This window comes from Ruditapes philippinarum, unplaced genomic scaffold (assembly GCF_026571515.1).
Source record: "Ruditapes philippinarum isolate M1 unplaced genomic scaffold, ASM2657151v2 ctg488_1_1_1_1, whole genome shotgun sequence".
In the NCBI taxonomy this organism is placed as follows: Eukaryota; Metazoa; Mollusca; class Bivalvia; order Venerida; family Veneridae; genus Ruditapes; species Ruditapes philippinarum.
The window spans coordinates 238,303-262,292 of NW_026853285.1; the positions used below are offsets into that span (position 1 = coordinate 238,303).

The 23,990-nt window shown below is 32.2% G+C and overlaps 2 protein-coding genes across 2 annotated transcripts; both read left to right on the forward strand.

The window, feature by feature from the left end:
* Positions 1–321: 321 nt before the first annotated feature.
* Positions 322–9,514, forward strand: LOC132736376 (uncharacterized). Its single transcript, XM_060723494.1, has 9 exons — positions 322–487; positions 1,778–1,960; positions 2,779–2,913; positions 4,108–4,248; positions 4,592–4,705; positions 6,153–6,266; positions 7,179–7,393; positions 8,221–8,482; positions 8,652–9,514. Exons 1-9 carry the CDS (start codon positions 451–453, stop codon positions 8,939–8,941), a joined length of 1,491 nt encoding a protein of 496 aa, XP_060579477.1. The 5' UTR covers positions 322–450; the 3' UTR covers positions 8,942–9,514.
* Positions 9,515–13,669: 4,155 nt separating this feature from the next.
* Positions 13,670–23,870, forward strand: LOC132736388 (uncharacterized). Its single transcript, XM_060723513.1, has 9 exons — positions 13,670–13,816; positions 14,336–14,518; positions 17,272–17,412; positions 17,925–18,065; positions 18,429–18,542; positions 19,961–20,074; positions 21,519–21,733; positions 22,071–22,329; positions 22,757–23,870. Exons 1-9 carry the CDS (start codon positions 13,771–13,773, stop codon positions 23,026–23,028), a joined length of 1,485 nt encoding a protein of 494 aa, XP_060579496.1. The 5' UTR covers positions 13,670–13,770; the 3' UTR covers positions 23,029–23,870.
* Positions 23,871–23,990: the final 120 nt, after the last annotated feature.

The following is a 23,990-nucleotide window of genomic DNA, read 5'->3' on the forward strand; positions in this document are numbered from 1 at the left end:
AAAAACAGAAATAAAATCACGCATGACAACCGATCATAACAGCGAGTAAATTTAAAATTAAATGACCAATCGGGGACCGACCGTCTGTGTAACTGGGATTGTACGATTGAATTAAAGAGAGCAGTTTGAAAAGCGTATTTTCAAGACCACTTTTGATAACATAATAGCATTAAGAGCGTTCTTAAAATAGATACCCATTTGTAAACAAAAATAGGCCATTCTGTAGCATAACAATTTAATGTCAATGAAATATTATTTCAGGAAATGTGAGGTGACGGCAATGTTGACTTGGTAAATAAGAACCAATGTACGCAACAATTGCGAATCCGATGGTAAACGATTGGTGTTGATCGGTGATTGACGCATTCTACGAAAAGTAAACAATATTGAAACACAAAAAATGTCAATTCTTAATCAGAGCATTCATTCAGTTGGATAAATTGTTGCACAATGTTTTGCCGATTTATTATTTTACTCAATGTTCTAAGTAAGTTTCCTTTTTTCAATTTTCTTAAGAACTATTTATTGGAGAAAGGCAGAGATATACTAAAATACTTTGTTGTAGCATAACAATCATTTTCAATAGTTTTCATTTTACAATTATGAAACCTGACTAAGCGAATTTCTTCAGAATGTTTCGTACATCGTTATTTTTCTTTAATTTGAAGACACACAAGGTATGTCAAAATATATTTCACGGAGTGAACAGCAGATGTAATATTTTCACGATTGACTTATCAACGAGTGAAAATATAAGAGCCGGTGTTCACGAGTGAAATATATTTCATATTATATACAAAACCACTGTTTTTTCTCTTTCATGCTTTTTAGGGATTTTAAGTCATTTTACTGTTTCTTTTTTTTTTGTTGTATTTTTTTTGACGCGTAGCGAAATGCACTGTCACTCATTACGTCATCAAACCCGAACGTCACATTATTCTTCTTGAAAAATAATTATGTAAAAGTTAACGGATTTTATTACATTTTAATATATGATGTGCGCATATAGTTTATGTATATGCTCCTCGTAGTACAGCATATTTTACTCATGACGTAGTGTTTTTCTCGCGATACATGCACTTATTTATTTAATATATTTCTGTCCATCCGCAATCAGACATAGTCCGGCTACTGTGAAATCTATATGAGAATTATTTTGTTTTGTATGGTTACCTTTTTTACGTGTTATAGATGCCTTTTGAATCTGCACAATGTGTTAATAGTTAGATGTTAAATATACATGCATATTAATTCAGATATTTAGTAATTTTATACAGAATACATAGTGAGCTGTGTCCGAAAATGACATTGAGCGAAAACAAAATGAGAAAAGGGAATTCCCAAAGAAACTCCAAAACGGCAAAACATTTTCATATTGCAGTTGAACATGTTTATGTTAATTGACTTGATCTTATATCAGTACTGGACATTAACTTTGAGTAAATTGGCATTGCCGTCTACATGAAAATATATATCAGAGAAAATATATTCATTAACATTTTTTTTTTCAAACACAAAATTTGGTAAATATTGGAATCACGTGTGAATGTTTTATTTCGTGCATTTTTTTTTCACTAGATAGATTCACCTCTAAATGGCAACAAGCTTATAATTAATACCATTTCTTGGTAACAAATCATCATCATCATCATCATCATCATCAACAACAACAACAACAACAACAAAAAAAAAAAACAACAACAATCAACAACCATTCATATAGCAGAACGACATATATATTTTTTCTAATTATGTATCAATTTTTTTTTTAACACAGTTGTAATTTATGGGTATCTTATTGAAAGTCCTGACTTTGAAAGCGATTGGTTGCGGATCACTGCACAGAGTAGCGGGTCAGAGATCAAGGTCAGTCATGGTCTCGGAACAGCGCCGGTTTTGGTAGATGTTCTGGTGAAGGCCATAGACGGACCAAACGAGGGATTCATATTCAAAGCTATAGGTAATAATATATACAATTTCATAAAGATTTTAGAATTTGAGTTTCTTGTTACTAATGTTTTAAAATCGGTTCATGAGAGATGAAATAAAGCGCAACTATTCATGTTTATCTTTTTGTAAATGAAACATGTGTTAACTTTCTGGTTCTGATTGAATCATTCTTTGGCATGATAATTGATTTTTTTAATATAAATACATTTTGATTTTATTAGTTTTTAGATTTTCACGGCATTCTCATGACATGTAGATTACATAAACATGATCTGTCAAGTATACATGTATATAATAAGCAATGGAGGTCGATGCAATGTATATGCATTTGAGATAGTCAATCTTTTTACTCTGCCCCACCCACACTTTCATCTTCGGTTGACGTAAGAAATAATAATTATGATATATTTATCTATTGGTTAGAACTCGATTAGAAATTGTCTACGTCGGTAAAGAAAAATGTGTGTTAATTCTTACCAACTAAGATGCCGCATTTAATTCAAATATTGTTGCTTGCGAAGCGGTTGCTCAGTTCTTTTAAAGCGGCGTCTTTAAAAATATTTCGGTCAAATATAAAAACAAAAGTTGGTACCGTCTTTTCTGGATTAAAAGACGACAAGAGACAGCTATTCATTTTAAACATTTAAAAAACAAAATGCGTAAATCTATTTTTTTGATCAAACAGAGACAAATATTAAAGGTGTACGCGGTACGTATTTCCTGACGACATATTGCCATTTCATTGCAGTTTTAGAACTTTTCTTCTTACTTAAAATATTTCTATTAAACGAGTTTAACCGAATATATAGCATTAAATCTGTTGCCCAGGTCATGGTGAACGGGATGATGACAACACACTTGACAAGTATGGTGGCGTCATATACATATATAATGACGTCAGTGTTTTTGTCATGACGCCAGCTGGAAATAACGGTAACAGAGGTGGTGCAGCAATCTATACAGGTATACTTTGGACTTATGTTACATGTATATACTTCTATATCGCTTATCTTTTTTTTAAAAAAAGACTAACATTCTGTACAAACTAGAATATAATACCAGATAATGCTATTTTACCTTGAGTTTAAATGATGGTGAGTACTTAGCAAAGATTCTTACCACCACCACACAGAAGATGAAATGGAGTGTTGTGCATGAACGAAACAGACGCACCTTATTGCTATAAATGATTAAATTGTGATAAGCGGTATTCTGAAATAAATTGTGATAAATGATTATAGATAATATATTCTGAAATAAATTATGATGAATAATTATAAATAATATATTCTGAAATAAATTTTGATAAGTATTTATAAATAACATATTTTGAAATAAATTCTGGTAGCATATTCTGAAATAAGCTGTTTAATAAAATTCAAGTTTCATCTAGTTACCATTCTGACATAAACAATAAATTTCTTAATAGCTACACACATGTTTATGCAAGATGTATTGAGAGATTCATAAATGTAAAAATAGGTAGATTTGTTCCCCATGTTTAACAGTCGTATTTCAGTGTACCCCTACCATACTGCCGGGCTTGCAATAGAAACTGATGAATAAATAATATTATTCACAGGTGGTGACTTGAATGATGTAACAATCAATTCAATTTGTACATCGAGTTCTGAAAAAATAACATGAGCAGGTTTTTCTCTCGCAGTTCATTCTTTGGCAAATAAATCATCTTTAATTCGTTTATTTTGTCGCAATGAATTGATAAATTGACCCACCATCAACCATCTTTACGTCAAACTTCGTTAAATTGTCTGTCAGCTTTGTATATTAGATATAAACATATCTCATTTAACATGTTGATATAGGAGTGTTAAATCAATTCAATAATGGGTACAGAATGCCATTGTATAAAAGTATTGATATAAATAATTGAAATTCGAATGTGTGGAACAATATGAAAAGCAATTCAAAACTTTGATTCTACTTAAATTAAATTCCTGATTAAAACTTTTTGACTATTAAATTTCTGAGAGAAATCAATGTATTTACACGTGTTGACATTTTCATGTAGTATTGAAAATTAAAATGCATAGATTTTTTTCTCCTTTCGTTTTCATTTATTGCTTGTAATGCAATTTGTACGCTTATACTGTCTTTCTGTCGACGTTATTGAAAGTATGACTTTGTTGACAACAGGATCTTCTCCTTATTGGCATGGACCAAACACTCAAATGAGTTTCAGTGCCGATATAAAAGTGAAGTGTTGGACGGCAGCCTCCCTCCCACCGCCATGTGTTCAAATAACAGATATCTATATGTCTGCTGGATCGCCGAATGGTATGCTTTAAAATTAAACCCTAAATAATAACAGTTCTAGAAAATAGTCACTTGAAAAAGTAAAAAGATGAAACTGATGAAATCTTTTTGCATCAAAATTTAATGGTATGCTCATGCAAAAAAAAGCAAAATATTATACATACAGTACGTAATGACAATGGTTTCTTCAATATATTAGATATTTTCAAGCCTGTTATATGTATTATAAATGTTTACAATTTATTACTCATTCTCCTTAACTTTTCTGTTTAAAAACAATAAAAATCGAACAATAAAAAGTACAATATGTAATAATAATGTCTTTCAAATGTGTGCTATGTTACAATCGAAAGATCTTGTTTAGTTGATGACACGTATAAGGAAATACAGCATAATCAGACAGAGTACCCGTCTATTGTAAAGGTCAGAGTTCAAATTACAAATGGAAAAGAATCAGGCTGGTATTCAGATGCACAAGGTATGTTCTAGATGTATAAACATCATTCATATAAAATAATTCGATGATTTTCATATATAAATGGAAATTATGATAGGAAACAATACATTATCGTATAACACAATTATAATCATTTCCAAAGTATATTGACATAATCACTGTGCCTGGTCAGGCTATTCAATTCAATGTGTACCGTGCCTTGTGAGTACAAGCACATGTTACTTCCTATCACTGTGCCTTACATTGGAGCCAATATATTTCAACTTGGATCTTTCTTGCAATAACGGTAAGTAGATTTGTTAGACGCCGCGTGCAGTAGATATGCGTTTGTCCATACAGCGATGGGGAAAATTTTAGACTTGATTTTGTGTATTTTTTGTTTTGCTTTAACAAAATCACACTGTTTTCAAATTTTCTAATAAAAATAGCTTTTCTGATGTACAACATGTAACAGAGCTTTAAGGGATTAGAATAAACGTTTAACTGAAGTGATAGTGCAATTTTTGAATATCATATTCTTTTATTATTATCTAATTTTATCTACATAATAAATAACGTGCCAATGAGCCAGTCTATAGTCGATTGTACTCAAACTTAACCGTTGAGAGAGGTAATGACTAAGGCAGTGTCACTCACTTCATTTGCTCCTCCTCTGTTGAAGTTCGACTCCGCCTTAAATTGTTGCCAAATTTAATATGATGCTCCGTATGCTAGCATTAAAGTCTTCGTTTGCGGGGCGGAAGGGAACCAGGACAACTTTGATCAATATCACTTGTCGAATCATTAAATTACAAGTTACAAAGCCTAAACCACGCCCACTATCAGAGAGGCGGTTCTCTCTCAACCGTTAAGAAAGAACGCCAAACTCTGCGCACCGGTTACGCTACGGCCAGTAAAGGGAGATCACTGCAGAAGAGTTCGTCCTCAAAATCATTCGAACATTATGCAATTCGTACCAATATTTAAATGAACATAATCTCGGCACATATTGTCTTGTATTTATTTTAAGTATACTAATCATTTCAATTTTACTTGTTATCCAATTTATTTTGCTTTCACTCTTTGTCGCAACAGACAAACATTTCAGACATGACATTACTTTGTGAATTTATGCATTAGGTTCTATGCTTTTTCACAAAAATATGCAACTTAATTATTAAAAAACGGGCACATACCAAAAACGGATATTCACTGTTCAATGCTGATTCATCATTCATCATCGTTCACATCATCTGGTGGCGTCTTTGATGTGCAGCATCAACATTTAACTGTATACTGTGATTTACATTCAAAAATATCACAGTACGATACCGGTAAACTACGAGTAGCTATACATCCGTTGATGAAATAAAGTACTGACAAGCAAGGAATCAGATGGCATTCATTAAGAAAAAATGACTCTGTCGACACAATGTAGTCAATGTATATATTTTCTTACGTTATGACAAGATTGTATATTTGTTTAAAGGGTCATCAGCATATAACTACATTACAATGGGAGCTTGGTATGTAACAGGAGGACTAAAGTTCGCCTACAACAACGAAACAATCCGAATATGGACTTCGTCATATCCGGCTCCAAGTAAGACTTGTGATTATTTTTAGTACAAATGATAATGGTAGGTAATAGTTTATATAAAACAACAACAATTAATATATACGTGCGCTCATATAAAACAAGAGTTAAAAATTTGACCGGATATATAACATATGTGATTAACTTGTATATGTATGTACTCATGTTTGAACGAAAATAGCAGACGAAACGTATGTGGTATAAAAAATTAATGAAATTAAGATTCCGATAATGTATGGTTCCCGACCCAGGTGAGGTGGATTTGACCCCTAGAGTTGCTTAAAGTTTGTAACGCCCAGGGTTAGCAGAAATCATCTTTCCTGTTTCGGCGCCATTAAACCTAAATTGTGTTGGTGCACGTTATATCCAAATTAAACAAAACAAACAAAACATAAAAGGGTCAACAACTCTCACTAATTTTTATGTTGTTTAGTTATAATGTGATATTTTCTAAGTAAAATCCTTAAGGTAATGAACCTGATTAGACATAAAATTCTGCTGCTGAGAAATTGCTTTATTTTTTAATAATGATGTAATATTTTTTATTTCCTTGCCCCACAGTGGTTTAATATTTCGTTATCATGTGTTACTTTTATAACAGTTCCGAAATGTGTATGCACAGTTTCAGTAGTTAAAAAGTCTTTATTTTCATTTAATTCCAGTCAATAAAACATTGAAGTTTTATTTTAAGATAGTTGTTGTTATTGACCTGATATTAGCAAAGGAATTGATCAGAAAATACACTTTCTTTCTTGTTTTTGTGTCGGAAGCTTTTTTTTATTTAAAATATAAAAAAATGATTTTGAACCGCTCGAAACATTAAGTTTGTCTGTAAAATTGCTGAAGTATTACTGCATTGAAATGTTTTTAAAACTGCTTTCTACTATACATTAAAAATATGTGCTGGTCCTTTTACAGATGGCATAATTTTTGCCAGAAACGATGGTTGGGGAAATATCAAATCTGTGTACGGTGTTTCTACGGCCGGCTATGTCGAAGTGAACGCTTGGTGTAATCTAAAAACTTCACATGAAGAAGTTCTCCAATTTGGACCGGGTATAATTAATGAATCCATGCAGTTCAACTTCCCAAATATATATTCAGCTTTTGAGGCATTCCATATCACGATGATGGTATTTATATTAACACATTCCTTCATTTGGTAAAACTTTTATTGCGTTTGCACCTTTATTCAGAAACACTGAAAATAAAGTAAATCCGCTAAATTCACGTAAATATTTAACATTTGAGCCGCGCCATGACAAAACCAACGTTATGCGTTTGCGACCAGCATGGATCCAGACCAGCCTGCGCATCCGCGCAGTCTGATCAGGATCCATGCTGTTAGCTATCAGTTTTTATACTTGTAATAGGGTTTGTAAGCGAACAGTATGGATCCTGATCTTCCTCTTTGCGCGGATGCGCAGGCTGGTCTGGATCCATGCAGGTCGCAAACCCATTATGTTGGTTTTGTCATGACACGGCTCATTTATAGACAAGCAGTGAAAAGATCCAGCGATAAATGTTATGTACTGCCACCAGTAAAAATGTTATTTTAATACTTTTTTACAATTATTCTGTATAAAAAAGTATTTTTTAGCTAAATTGAAGCAAATTATTCTTATATATTTCGTTTACAATCAATAATCAAAGATTAGGAACAACACAGCAAGGAAGGACTAAGATTTTTAGCTGCTTGGTAACAGTATATTTCATCTTAATGTGAAACGATAATAAAATCGCTTTTTAACTAATAATTTTGATGATTTTACACATGTTTAACACATACTTTATTTCGTTTCTGCGTATCATCCATAAAAGAAATGTGTCAATTTGTCTAGACCTTTATATTTTACAAATATTCATGTGTAATTATTAACTAAGTCAGCGATGTTAACAAATATTGGCAAGCAGCTTTGAAAGGGACAAAATTGTTTAGATTTACTTTTCATATTTCCAGGTTCGAGCCGTTGATGGACCAAACAAAGGCTATCTTTTTGATGGTATAGGAGGAGCGATGCCTAACAGATACAACATTGGTCAACCATGTTCTTATGGTGGTCTTGTATATGCCCGCAATAAAACTTGTGTACGGATCTGGCGCCCTGATTATGCTACAGGCGGTGCTATCTGTATATCAGAGAATATGGGTCATGGTACAAACTCGCAAGCTTCTCAAAGCGGAGAATTGCTATTCAAAGTGTATACGCCTCCAACCTTTAGTATGTATTTTCATTTTACTTTAAAGGGATATATATTCTTTCATAAATTATTGTATCACAAATCTACTAACATAGATAATTAAAAGAAAGTATAAGAAAGTAAAGCCAATGAATTGTAAGTTTGCAAAAGCTTTAACTTTTAAAATGTTTTTTTTTATATTTTCTACAGAGAAAGCTCCAGAGTATGAACCGGCACCGTTAGTTTGCAGTCATTTCACAATCCACGGAAATGATGTAGGTTACAACGAAAAGCCGATCGCCGCCTTGTACAATATAAGCACGTTACTCTCGTGCGATTACTCATGTCGACAATATAATGCATGTGTGCTCTACTCGTACAAAAACGACACATGTTACATATACAACACCACCGACAACGCTCTTTTGTATTCATATGAAAACTCTCAAGTATGGGGATTAAAGACCAGAATTTATAACGGAATGCTGGACGAGCTGTGATTTAAACTTGTTACATTGTTCTTATCAAGAAGTAATAACAATAAATACTATGTATACAATTACATATTCATAATGCTATGATTCACATATTATCTTTAGTGATTTCCACAGCAAACCTAATATACACATATTTCAAATATCTTACGGTCTTTTTATGCATTTGAGACACATCGTTGTTATTGTGTGATATCCAACAAATTTTAAGTATATTTTAAAAGAAAAGAAAAGAAACTTTAAATGGACATTAATTTCCGTGACAAAAATATTCAAAAGGAAACTTTAAAGTGATTTGGTCTACAATGAACCCATTTTCCATAAATATTTCAAATAGTGTACAGTAGAAATTTATCATTTGGATTTTCTTTTAAAATGCTGCTTGAAAAAACATGTTGAACAAGTTATTAAGAATGACAATTAATCTGATGAATAATAACATTTGAGCTGCGCCATGACAAAACCAACATAATGGGTTTGCGACCAGCATGGATCCAAACCAGCCTGCGCATCCGCGCAGTCTGATCAGGATCTGTGCTGCTGTCCACTATCAGTTTCACTACGTGTTATAGGGCTTGTAAGCGAACAGCATGGATCCTGATCAGACTGCGCGGATGCGCAGACTGGTCTGGATCCATGCTGGTCGCAAATTCTTATGTTGGTTTTGTGGTGACGCGGCTCATTTTGTTTAGAACAATTTATTATATATATCCGCACTTCACAGGTCAAACTACTGGCGGGTATTCAACCAAACTTTACAGGAGTGATCAATACCATCCATAGCTGTGCACACTTCGCTGCACAGAATGGCAACTAGAGCTAAAAATAGAAAAATCTTGCCCGCCTTCACATTTCAAACTACTGGTGGGATTTCAACCAAACTTTACAAGAGTGATCAGGACCATCCCTAGTTGTTCACATTACCGGCACGTTTCACTTCGTTGCACAAAATGGCCGCCAGAGCTAAAAATAGAAAAATCGTGTTCGGCCGTCACAGGCCAAATTACTGGTGGGCTTTCAACAAAACTTAAGAGGAGTGATCAGTACCATTCCTAGTTGTGCACAATACCGGAATATTCCGCTTCGCTGCACAAAATGGTCGCCAGAGCTAAAATAGAAAAATCTTGTCCGGCCTTCACAGGTCAAACTTCTGGTGGGATTTCAATCAAACTTTACAGGAGTGATCAGCACCATCCCTAGCTGTGCACATCACGGGTATGTTCTGCTTCGCTGCACAAAGCGCTGCACAAAATGACCGCTAGAGCTTAAGATAGAAAATTTGGTCCGGTCTTCACAGGTCAAACTACTGGCGGGATTTCAACCAACTTAAGGTGATTCTGCTTTGTCAGCCATGTTTGTTTTCACAAAGTCTGTCCAAAGTGAAAGTAGGCCAAATTCATGTAGCAACAAAGCTCACATAGTTATATGATGAGCCATTTGCAAGTACATTTCCAGTTCTATGTTTTAAAGACTATTTTAAACAAAAATAAAAATGATAACAATAAGAAAATTTACCTTGAATGGGCTAAATTTCCGAAGACCAAAAACATTCTGTTGCAAAGTTTTATGCACATTTCATGAATGGCAAAATCCTTTTTAAAGTCTGTTTTAGTGCCCACAAAAGCTTTTTTTTTGCAGAAAATACAAAAAAACTTAAAAAAAAACCATAAATCTTAGGAAAGTCGTTTATCTGACCTTGAAAAAATATGGCCACCATGACATGTGTAAAAAAGTAGTACCATGAAAATAAACATCATTTACCTATTTCTTGTGTACATGACAAACAGACACACTTCAATGTTACACATAAAAAAGGTTAGATTTTAAAGTTTGATTGTGTTTTCATTTTAATTGTAGTTCATAAGGCTATAAATGATGATTGTTTTCCTGCACTACTTTTTTACAAAAAATAATGGAGGCCATGTGCTTAGAAGGACATGAGATACAGATTCATTTGGAGTTAAGTTTTGAAAGAATTTTGTATTTGCTGCAAAAAATAGCTTTTGTAGGCACTAAAACAGACTTTAAAAAGGATTTTGCCATTCATGAAATGTGCATAAAACTTTGCAACAGAATGTTTTTGGTCTTCAGAAATGTAGCACATTCAAGGTAAATATTCTTATTGTTATCATTTTTATTTTTGTTTATAATTGTCCTTGAAATATAAACCTGGATGTGTACTTTCAAATGGTTCATCATTTTACAATAAGAGCTTTGTTGTTATATGAATTTTTGCCTACTTTCACTTTGGACAGACTTTGTGAAAACAAACATGGCTAACAAAGCGGAATCACCTTAACAGGAGTGATCAGTACCATTCCTAGTTGTGCACAATAACGGCATATTCCGCTTCGCTGCACAAAATGGCCGTCAGAGTTATAAATAGAAATTTTTTGTCCGGCTTTCATAGGTCAAGCTACTGGTGGGATTTCAATGAAACTTCACATGAGTCACCATTCATACTTTTTGGGAGACATATGTTTTTGTGACAAAAACCCTTCTAGTTATTTATTGTATTCTATTATAGACCAATTCACTTTTATAGAAGTAAAAATATCGCAATTCTTTTAATGTAAAAGGAAATAGAACAGGGAAATATTTTTGTATGCGTGCAATAGCTCACTAGATATTGGCTAGCCTGTGGTTGTCATATCTCTGCTAGATGTCCACCTAACCGGCCTTCCTGAATAACTTACAATTTACACATTCCGCCGCAAGTAACCGACTCCTAATCATTCCAAGTGTTTCAAAATGAGCGACGAGAAACTGTCTGAAACCATGCTTTTGAAGTTAATGCGTAAGGTCTGCAATAGACAATGATGTGCAACTCATGACGCAGCCCCTACCAAAAGAAAAAAATGACTTATTAGGCTACCAAAATATTTTTATATATTTGAACTTTATAATAGTATGTTTTGCTATGACTCACAAGTTTTTTCTCATATTTTGAAGTGTTGATGGTTTCACAACAAACGCGAATTCCGATTAATATTTTACAATGACTTTATGTGTATATTCTTTCCTCGCTTTTATATCATATTTATAAATAAATAAAACATTATTCCTCATCATTCCTAAATATTGTTTGTATTTCATTTTATTTCATCTCAACGAACAACGTACAATATTTAATAAAACATTCGTAAAATATTTGATGTATTAATTGAAGAGTTATCAGATAAAATGTGTATAAAAAATGATTGGAAAAACATATTGAAAACATTTTTCAACCAGGAAAACACTGTGTTTGTCAAAATCCTAATTTTGTAAATGCATCAAGGTATTGAAGCTTAAGTCTTTTTACATTCGGGACAGGGATGGGAAAATGTGACTAACAATTTACGAACTGTCTGACCCCCACTGTGCCAGTGCTTCTATTTTCTATGGCGCAAGAAAAAAACAAGAAATAAAAAGAGCAGGAACTTTTTCCGACCTGCAGTGCAGAGGCTTTTAGCGGGGATTTTGCTACCTTTGGGTTACCTTATATCCGGAGGGGGGATTATTAGTAGCTTATCCAAAAGTAAAAGTTTCCCCTATTACATGGCGTGTAGGTGGTGAAAAAATCTATTTTAGAATTTTGAATAAGATCTACAGCTTAGATTTGTAAAGCTCAAATCCTTAAATAGTTTCACTATATAAACTTACCTATTGTTTACACTCTCATAAGTCATAACATTTATTGGATGGTCAAACTTTACAGGTACTGGTAAAAAAATGTGGTTGCTACAATCTCGAGTCTCTATTTGATAGTGACTGTCAAGTCTCTATTATTTTGATAGTAACTGGAAGTTGGTCAATTAAAGACGGTGTTATGTAATTATGGAATTCAAGATAGTAATATCAAATGATGCCATCGGCTCCTAACAAAAAAGGCTTGCAAAATAACTTATTGTACAACATTAGATACAGCACAATGTAAGGTTTGGAAGAATTCAAATAAATTTTAAATAAGACTGAGAAAAAAAATGTTACTCAATGCAATATTTCTCTCTTACTAAATAGGACTTTGAAATTTTAAATAAATGAAACTTAGAACGATATTTATTTAAAGTGAATTGGTCCGTAATGAAAGGTTTGTAATACCATAAATAATAATGTTGATGTTGATAATTATGTTATGTAGTATCATACAGGACAAGAAAACAATGAAAATACACATGGATGTTGTTTATAAGTGCGAGATATATGATCCGATATTAAATATATAGCAGATTATACCTTATTATATAACAAAATATAATTAAAAACCATACAAACGTTCATACTCAATTACATAAAACTTATTAAAAACATTTTCAAGAACTATTTTCATGCATTCTATTGTTTTTATTAATATTTGAAATACTTTTGGACAATTGTTCATTATAGACCAATCCACTTTCATAAAACACTTACTTTCCGGGTTTAAATAATTTTGAATATCAAACTGTGGAGCTTTGTTTTGGTACTGTGACCTGAATGACAGCTTCGATTTTCTAGCAGTTGCAATCAATCGACCACTGTAAAAGCTTACTTCCTTCTATTACAAATTGTTACGGTATATAGCTTCCGTTGAACAGCATGGCAATTATGCGAATTCTCATTCACACAAACACTATTGTTTGATTTTCACAGTCTTCTGTCTTTTTAAAAAAAATGGGAGCGCGGTTGAATTACATACATATACATTAAACTGATCTAAAAATCTATTATTTCAATACATATTTGTTTCTAGTCAACAAATATATAATGCTCATCCGATGTTGAAATCCGGATTTTAATGGCATATCGAATGCATTAGTGATTCATAATGAGACAATTTGGTTCATTCCGACGTTTGTTTTGAATGGAACAGAATGTTTTTAAAAGAAATACGACTGATATTGTTACTCAAAGTCATACGTAAGTCAAATCTTATTATCATTTATATTTTCATGATTTTATTCTAAAGCTATTGTTAATGCAGATTCTAAAGTTTTTTCTGCGAAATCGTAAACAATACATTGATAAAAAAATGAGAAACATACATGTTGTTAAACAGTGATTTGATTGTCATCATATAACCAAATGTAGATTTAGTACAAAATATACACAAATTTTACATATTGTTAACATAACTACCTCAGCTTAAAGAAATAGACATAAACATATCATTAAATCATAAAGTATTTCATACGACAAAAGATATAAAAGTGAATGGTTTTAAAAAGGCAAGGGAAAAAAAAGGGTTTCAATTTGGAACCCCTAAAGGCATTTAAAGGGGGGCAAAGGTTTTTTGAAACGACCTCCCGATTTTTTAAATACATATAAACCCCATAATAAGGGAAAGCTTAGGGCAAAATTCATCATTTTTTAAAAAATTTAAGTGTCATTTTCATTGATGTATCTAAACTTTTTTATAGAAAAAATGCTATTTTACAGAGCACATTTACTGCGACTATCTAGGCCTACCCCATTTTGAAAGTGAATGGCTAACTATAGAGGCCCAGAGTATGTTATCCGATCTGTATGTCGAACATGGTCTTGCGTCCGTACCCGGTCTTGTCGAGGTTCTTGTGAAAGCAGTTGACGGTCCAAACAAGGATTTCATCTTCAAAGCAATAGGTAATATTAACAAAGTTTAAGTTTTGCTGAAACATAAAAATCGATGTTTTCCCCCGTTGAATGTTTAAATCGAAATCTTGTTATTAAATCGTTTTTCTTATGATTACAAAAGAAGTTTAAAAGTAGGACAAGAACTACACACGTATTTGTGCTTAGTTGACATTTCAGTTCGTTCAATGTACCTGTACAATAACAGTTTTGGAACAGTTTCATTCAACGCTTCTAATTTCTTTTCTCCGACTATACATTTCGGTGTTTTATTGCATGTCATTTATTTCAATGTTTTATACTGATGTACATTGAATACTGCTCAAGGCAGTTCTAGGGACATGAGCGATGATCCACATTTTATTATCCCACGTGAGCAGACTCATTAAACCCAATTTTTACTTAAAATCTTTGTTTAAGAGCGATATACCGTTTGCCAGATTTCTAAAGAAAAATGAATTTTACAATTTACATAACCCTATCCACGAGTCATTTCTTAAATTTTCATCAACATCATTTATCAGTTTCCGAAAAAAAAATTTATTGATTGAATAGAGAACTATAGAGACTATGATTAGACGACACGGTCTCGTGTATCAGCCAAAAAATAAAACAGGGCAGTTGATGTGTCAATTATCTTCAGATAATTTCATGAAAATTTAATAATGATAAAATGCTCATGAACACTTTCTCCCTGCGTGTTTATGGCCTTTTTTCTTTACATAATGTCTATAAAGATTGCAGGTGTGGTCAAAATTCAAGTTAACAGGGGTATCCTCATCAACCAAAGTAGTGGTTAATCCAATGTCACATTTAGAAACTGGGATAGCTAAAAAATGCTGTTTACTTTAAAACCCCAAATTCAAAGAATCCGCGCCCCCTTTTTCCTAAATTTTGTGGGAAAAGCGGGGTTGGGAATTCACCCAATGGAGTGAAATATTAAAATTTTATCTTTTTAAGGGCCCTTTTTTTAATTAAATTAAAAAAAAATATTTAAATTTCCCTTTTTAAAATAATAATTTGAAATGTTTTAATTTCATTGATTACATTATTTAAAAAATTTATTTTTTTGGAAAAAAATGGGCCAAAAGAAAATTAAAGGAATATTTGGCCCACTTAAAGGTAAAAAAATGATAGAAAAATAGAAAAAACAAAGGTAAAATTGGGGTACTTTTATTTTGGTGTAATTCCCAGCGCTAAAACCCCAAAAGTACAGGAAAACGGGGGTTTAGGCTAAATTTTTTCCCAAAAAATCAATGTAGGTTTTGTTTCCCTTTAAGGGGCGAATTTAACCCTCCCTTTGGGGTTTAAATTAAAGGGGAAAAATTGGGGCCCTTTTTTTTCAACACCAAAAGGAAAAATTTGGGGAGGCTGGTTGGGTTTTTAAAGGGGAATAAAAATATCACCGGAAAAAACCCAAAAGGGTATTTTTGATTTGTTAAAAAGGGGGGGGGTAGCCCCGAGTATAAAACAGATTAACGGGGAAAAGGTTTTTGGTGTTCCTTTCTCTTTTGTTTTCATTGGGCAAACCCTAAAAAACCACGGGTTCCCCGGTTTTCAAAAATATGAAACCCCCTCCCCAAAATGGGGGAAGGGAAGAATCAACATGTTTAAATATGACATTTCTTGGGCCGGGTTTTCCCTTTCTCTGCCCTCACAAAAATGTAAAAACCCCAAAACAAATTTTAGGGCCAATCAAAAAAGGGGGCTGGGGGGTCTGGGGGTGGGGTAAAATAATAAAACCCGCACTCCAGTTAACGCACTGTGCATGTATATGTATAACGATTTAACCCTGACACATTTCAAAAACAGAAAAGATTCCCCAAACTATGATACAAATGTTATATAAAAATATTCACATTTTAATAAGATATACTAAATGCTCAAATTCGATTATCAAAAAAAAAAAAAGATAATTAGGCTACAAACACAGTCTCTTTTTGTAAAATATGAAATAAACATGTCTTGACTTCACACAAAGTTAATATGTCATGTTTAAAACTCTACACACATAGGTCGTCACAATATAAATATAAAGTGTCGTTAAAAAACTGGCAGTTTTTTTTTTAAAGAAAAGACCAACTTTGTTTGTCCTGTATTAGAGAACGTGCCTTCCAATATAGTTTATTATTTATTTTTTATTTAAATTAGACATATTCAGTAAGAATTTCATAGGTTTTAATAAATTTCTTCGATTAAAATATTTTACTCAAATATGAGCATAGTATATCTTTAAAGGAGTAATTTTGAAAACCAGTGTTAGTCGATAAGGTTCTTCAGACCTCTGTTCCGCTGTCCTTCCCTTATGCCTTCCGAAACAAATAAAGAAACAAGAAGTACATAAGAGTTTGATTTATGCACACTGGATAAAATTTATTAATAACTGCGTGTGTTAATTCTAATTGATGACAAACAAAATGTACTTTAATCATTATTTGTAATGTAAATGGAAAAATGCTATAAAGGTGAACCATCAAAGTGTTTCAGTATTCAGCAAAGACTACAAGGTATTCTTCCGGACAAGGGGCATTTCAATTTCTGTTTCTGAAAAATAAAATGTTTAGTTTACTATATGTGTTTTAATTTATTTATACAGTCAAAAGGCAATTAAAAAATGATATGTTTAGATAAATACTATTATACTGTTAAGATAAAATAAATATTGCGTAGAGAAAAATCAAGCTTAAAACTTGAAACAATTACATATGCCTTTATTGCAAAATTCTTGACTTTATATTGAAACTAGTTGACAATTATGTATTCAGGAAACGGTGAGAGAGATGACGATTTAAACGACAATTACGGCGGAATTATCTATATTTATAATGATAAAGAAGTACGGGTTATGGCACCAAAAAGAGCTAATAGCCAAAACATGGTAAAATATGGTGTAGCAATTTACACAGGTAATAAATATATTTGATATAAAAACATAGGTGCCAAGCAATCTTATAAAAATCATTGTCGTTCCCATACATTTAAGCGACACATATAATTCAAGAACTGAATAGCTTCGACGTAAGAAGGTTTTAGATTCAGTTTGTCATAATTGTAAAAATTTATTTAATGTGTATCTTAAAAAAAAACTCTTTAAACCCAAAATAAGTGGGTAGCAGGAAAAATTAAACAATATATCCCTTTAGAATAATGAAGAAAAATCTTATACTTTGTCCCAGTTTAAAATTTAATTTTACCTAAAAGGGGAATTTTTTCCCCAAAAAATATATTTATAAAAGCATTTAACTTATACTTTAAGATGTATAAATGGATTGTGTTAATAATGTTAATAGTGAAAACGGTAATTAAGTAGATTAATAAACTGATTTGCAAATATATTATCAATGATTTATGTTCGATAATTCAATGATTTATGTTCGATAATTCACAGAATAAAGAGTGTTTTAAAATGTAATTACAGGCGAATATCCGTTTTGGCTTGGAATTAACAACCAAAAAAGTTTACAAGCTAAGGTCAAAGTCCGTTGTTGGAAAGCTTCGGAATTACTGACTCCATGTTTCAGCACAACAGGCCATTTTATGGCTGCTGGTTCTAATAAACGTAAGTCAAATGCGATTACGGATGAACAAAACATAACTATTAAACTGTTTTTATTTAATTACATTCTGCTTAAAAAGAATAAACGTGCTGCAAAATGATATCGCAAGTGACACTAATGGACTTCAAAATCTCGAACTTCTACCTTATTTTACAAATACAGATCATTCATAAATACTAAAAACACACTAATATGACGACATAATACTTTTCATTCCAAAATTTTCATATAATAGAATTTGTCACTACAATATCAAGGCTGAAAGTCAAGCATATTAATCAAGGCTTAAATAATAAATGAAAAGTTTTCTTAAAAGTTTTATTTAATACAAAAAAAAATGCTTACTGAATTATGCTTCTCGTTAGTTGGCGAAACATATTTGGAGTTGAGCCATTCATTAGACGACTACCCAGCGTTAGTGAAGGTTCGGGCCAATATGATTGACGGCTTGGATCCCGGATGGTACACAGACGCTCAAGGTGGATTTTCAAACTTTATTTGTATCACTTATGTCATTTATTTCATAAAATACATGAAGTCTATGGCCAGGCTGCTGGGTCTTGTGAATTTGTTTTCCATGCCTATTTTTTTTTATCTTATATTATGTCTTTATGACTTAAGCCGGTGATAGAGGGCGTGGACGGTAGTTTGCACTTGACAGTACCGTCCATGAACAGGCTCAATCAAACCGAGCCTGTAACATTTTCAATTTTGCCGTTTCTGCCTCTCTTTTGGGATTCTTTTTTCTCTATTCTATGTGATCACGAGACCTAAAATTGCTTACATATTTCACACATTAAAGGGACTCCAATGAGATTTTTGACATGATGGGACTTGAAATATTTCTTCGAGAAAAGTGTTCCATTTGGTGTAAATCTAGAGCAATAACTTGTATGCCAAAATTCATATCACTCTCTTATTCCATCATTTATTTTTTTTCCAGAAAAATTATTTATTGTAAAAAAATGACTCAGAGTTGCAATAAATTGTCACTCAAATCGGGCGAAGAAATTATAAAAGTGCGATTTTAATTTTGTTTTGGAATATTTCTTAATTATATGTTGTATAATTATATATTTCTGTTTCAAGTGCCCTAGTTCATCTTTGTTTGTAATTCATATAGTATGTTTTAGGCTTTTAGACCTCCTTAGAGATTCTTTTAATGTTTAAGGTTTCATGAAAACCGCTGTTTTAACACATCTGCGGATATTTAAAAGTTCCAAATTTAACCATTTCATGTTTAATGTTGAATACTGCTTAAGCGGGTGCTAAAGGGCATGGAAGGTTACCTTTTACTTTCCAGTACCGTCCATGAACAGGTCCAATCAAAGAGAATCTGCAACATTTTCAGTTTTTTCGTTCTATGCGTTCTTTAGAGATTCTTTATTTATTTCTATTATATCGCCACATCAGCGTGTATTATTATAACATGACTATTTTATTAAAAAAAAAAACACACACACAAAAAAACACAGCAATTTTTTATCATGAAGACAAAATCTAACTACGGTGTGACGCAACTGTGCTTGGTTACACGGATATATTTTTCATATATAAATAGCTAATAACATTGAAAAATTTAGTTGGAATTATAAAATGAGGTTTTATATAAGTGGTTTGGGTGATTGAAAAACGTTAATAAGAAAAAACAGTGAGGTGAAAAACGTTTTTCTATTAACATATAAACATTTGGGTATGTCCATTCATCAATTGACTTATTTTCATTTATTCTTCTAACTCTTTCATAAAATACCCTATGTGACACTATATACGGATAGAGACTTCCAGTAGTCAAATTCAACAAATACTCCTAAAATGTGTATATGTATTGCAACACAATATCTGCCCACTATACTATAACGTATGAAATCATTTTCCTCGTCTTTTTTTCTTTCAGGATCTGCTTTGATCAGTTTTGACACAATGCGTTACCGTCATCTTACCGGGGGTCTGAAATATGCTTATGATAACAACACTATCAGGATTTGGACCTCATCTTGGCCATCACCAAGTAATTTTGTACATTGTTGTTGTTTTACTCTAAATTAGTCTGTATAATAAAATGATTGTTGAAGGGTGACATCTTGGGCATCAATAACCATTTGAAATTGTTCAAATATAAAAGAACAGTAAATTAAGTGTTTATTGTACAATATACGTATTTAATAAAGGATAATAAAGACTGTTTATATAGCATGGTCAGTATACAGTGCCATCATGTCAATATATACACGTTTCAAACAATGGTTGCTTAAAAATAATTATATTTTGAAGTAGGTTCTTTCCATTTGAGAGAAAATAAAATAATGTACATATCTGCTTATGATGATATCTAACAATAAAAAAAAATAATAAAAAAAGAAAAATAGAAAAGAAAAAGGAAAAAGGACCCCGCAAAAAAAACCCTGAAAGTATTTGATAGATGATTGGATTTTGCCATTTTATATCTTATGTTTAAGGTTTGAATCCAGACATTTACAAACAATGTTAAACTCATATCGTTGTCTCCTAATGCTTTAAATAACAGAAAAAAAAATCTACTTGCTTACAGACCTTTTTACGACGCGGTCCGTTGCTATGAAAAATCGATCGTAAGTAGTATTTTCTGGCGCATGGGCAAAAAGAGTATAGCCCTACATAGAAATATAGTAGAAGTTCATAAAGTTCATAGACAATTCCGAGTTAGTTTAAGGTTAAAAGTACAAACTTATATGAAATAGCTAATAACAAATACATATTAGATGCCTCTATAGCTTTGTGGCCAAGACTGCCATGAAAAGGCAAAAGACAGTTGATTGTTTAAGAATTCGCCCTTAAGACCACGACCTGGCATTGACATTTACATTGTTTGTATCTATTAGCAAATAAACATGTCAGCATATTTTTTGTTGAAACAGTTCATATAAATACTACAGAAATTTTAATAATATATGAAATCGAGGTTAATTATCATTCTGAAAAAAATGTCAGAATACGTGATAATGTATTTTAAGTTTTCACTGATTTTAACCTTTTAATATTCGATTGATGCTTAGCAGAAAATTTTTAAGTCACACAAATATATTTACATAATTTAAAAAAAATGAGAAATTAATTGATATACATCCCTGGGTATACTGGATACCGGGATTTTTCTGAACCACTGTTATGATTCGTGACCGTGTTGGATAAATTATCTTCCCCTTTTTATATTGGAAAGAAATAGAGAGAATGCAAAGGAGAAAAACGAAATATGGACACTTTTGTCAACATTCTTTCTTGAATTAAGATGTCAGTAATCATTTAACCTAACTAGATCAGTATTAACCTTTCAAAAATTTATTTCATTTATTTTCATTGCACCATCTGGATGCCTTTGACTTTAAAATATCGTCAATATGTTTTTATTTACCGAAAATACTTATTTAGATAAATCAATTTATTTTATATAAGGTGATTATTGTTTCATCATTCAGGCGGTGCCATGTTTACCCGCTATGATGGCTGGGGTAACCAAAATGTGTTAACGGGAATAACAACCAAAGGCTTAGTTGATGTGTTTGCATGGTGCAATCTGGAAGTGTTTGTTGAGGAAACAATGCATTTCGGTCCTGCTCATAAACTTGAAGACTTTGAGATCGCATTGCCAATCTCCGTTCCTGTCTCACAAATGATCATGACCTCTGTAACGGTACGTCACAGACTCGTTTTTGCTAGTTCCATAATTATTGCATTTGATCCGTAAAAATTGCACTGAATAACTAGACTTATCTACTTAAGGTAACACATAGAAACAATTTCTATTTGCTACGAGTCATCATACAATACACCCAGGAGGTTATTGTAAATAATTTAGAAATATGTAAAACTACAATGAGTCTTTTCTTTATACAAACACTGTATATCAAACGCATTATTAGCATCCATTATATGACATTTCACTTGATACACTATAAAATACAGTACATTTGTGTAAATTTTTGTGAACAGTTAAAACGGATGACAGTGTTATCGAAATTAACTTTTAGGTGGAAGTTGAAGATGGACCAAACAAAGGTTATTTGTTTGAAGGTGTTGGAAGTGCGATGTCTAATTTTCTAGATACAGGCGGTCAGCCTTGTCGCTATGGAGGGCTTATATATGCATACAATGATACAATCCTTCGGATATGGCGGCCTGGTGACGTCACAGGTGCAGCTGTTTGTATTCCCGACACCATGGGATTTGGAACAAATTCACAGTCCTCGCAGAACGGGAAACTCATTTTTAAAGTTTATCAAATATATGGTGACTATATATTTATATTATGTTCGGATGATACTTAAACATAACGGACCTATTTTTAACCCAAAACTAAAGCTATAATTGCTTTGTTTGTGAAGCTGTGAGAACCATCGTTATGTTTCTTTTCCCCAAAAGTCATGTTTTCCAAATATCACGTTACTCCCAAATGTCACGTTATTCCAAAAGGTCACGTTACAAAGTAGCATGAATTCTTCATATCAGTAACCAACAATTTTCCTCTTTAACAAAAACGTGAGCTAAATTGTCAGCCCTTTCATAATCACAAGTCTTGAGTGTATGTGCAGATACTAGTAGACTAGACAAAACATTTACGAAATATGTCGCTCTTTATTGCACTAACAACCTTTGATTTCATGTGTTAGGCAGATACATTCTATGAATTATATCATATTAAAGATTTTATTTTCAGAACAAGCAAAGGAGAATGCACCGATGCGTTTTGTTTGTAGCCATTTCAAATTGCTTGGAAGTGACGTTGCATATAATGACAATCCGATCGATATTCAGAAAATGACGTCAGTACCATTGTGTTATCAGGCGTGTAGTCAGCATAGCGCATGCGCAACATATGCGTTCCACAATGAGACCTGTCAGATTTACAATACAACTGACGCATCACTTCTTTTTACCAAAAAACAATCACAAGTATGGGGATTAAAGTTTCGAGCCACGAACCCGTAAATGATTAAACACCATGTGAACTTTCTGTTGATGATAACTTCTTACAGTTTTGGCCAAGTGCTGTTGATAATTAATTTTAGTAATTATATTATCGCAGCGACAAGAAAAGACTGAATTTGTTGTAATTTAGAGTTGTCCTCATAACAATTATTTGAAGTTTTCCATTAATAATCTTCACAATGCATAACATTAATTGTAGTCAAATAATAAAGAGATTCAAGTGTTCATTCTATTTAGATATAAACTGTTTGACGCGTATGGTTATTCTTGAAACAGAACAATGAATGTCATGTGCTTTAGCACAAACAAAACAGTTTCATAAATATGTATATAAAACAGACGAGTTATATGCATTAGAGTTTTTGAATAAATGTCTGATTATAGTTAGAATAAAACTTGATGACCGCCTACAAATTTATTTTCATGTCTTTAAGAGTCAATCGTGTTCACTTCCATTAACTGATTTTCTATATAAATCTATATATTTTTAAACTGTATGGTTTGAAAAAAATAAGTTAACTGTCGATTTTCCACCGAACATATTAAATATAAATACGAACGGAAGCCTCTGTGAGAATACAATAAGATACAAAAATGTCTTATTCATGTGTCAAGCAACGCTGTATAATAATGGAAATTGATTATTATAATTATTATTGACTACTTTTCAACGATATTTCAATAACCCGCTAAATAAAATCACAGGGGTTCTATTTACCACTCCTTTATAACACTATATACATGTATATTATAAGAAATATCCGACAGAATTAAGAATATTTGCTCTTTGAAATGGTCAGTTATTGTTTGACCTTCAAATTTGATCAATAAATGTAAAGATTTTGTTGTTGTTGATCATAAAGTATCACTAAAATAACAATGAATGCGTTTATAAAACAAAACTATTAGATTTCATATTTAAAGTACAAGGCTTATAATAACTTATTATCGTTATAGTGGAA

What these genes read in the sequence shown, in the direction of transcription:
- LOC132736376 (XM_060723494.1), top strand. Translation starts at nt 451, where the DNA reads ATGTTTTGCCGATTTATTATTTTACTCAATGTTCTAA. An exon ending in TATTTTACTCAATGTTCTAA is followed by an intron (nt 488 to 1,777) that starts GTAAGTTTCCTT and finishes TTTTTAACACAG; the next exon opens with TTGTAATTTATGGGTATCTT. An exon ending in ATTCATATTCAAAGCTATAG is followed by an intron (nt 1,961 to 2,778) that starts GTAATAATATAT and finishes TCTGTTGCCCAG; the next exon opens with GTCATGGTGAACGGGATGAT.
- LOC132736388 (XM_060723513.1), top strand. Translation starts at nt 13,771, where the DNA reads ATGTTTTTAAAAGAAATACGACTGATATTGTTACTCAAAGTCATAC. An exon ending in GGCTGCTGGTTCTAATAAAC is followed by an intron (nt 18,066 to 18,428) that starts GTAAGTCAAATG and finishes GCTTCTCGTTAG; the next exon opens with TTGGCGAAACATATTTGGAG. An exon ending in CTCATCTTGGCCATCACCAA is followed by an intron (nt 20,075 to 21,518) that starts GTAATTTTGTAC and finishes TTCATCATTCAG; the next exon opens with GCGGTGCCATGTTTACCCGC.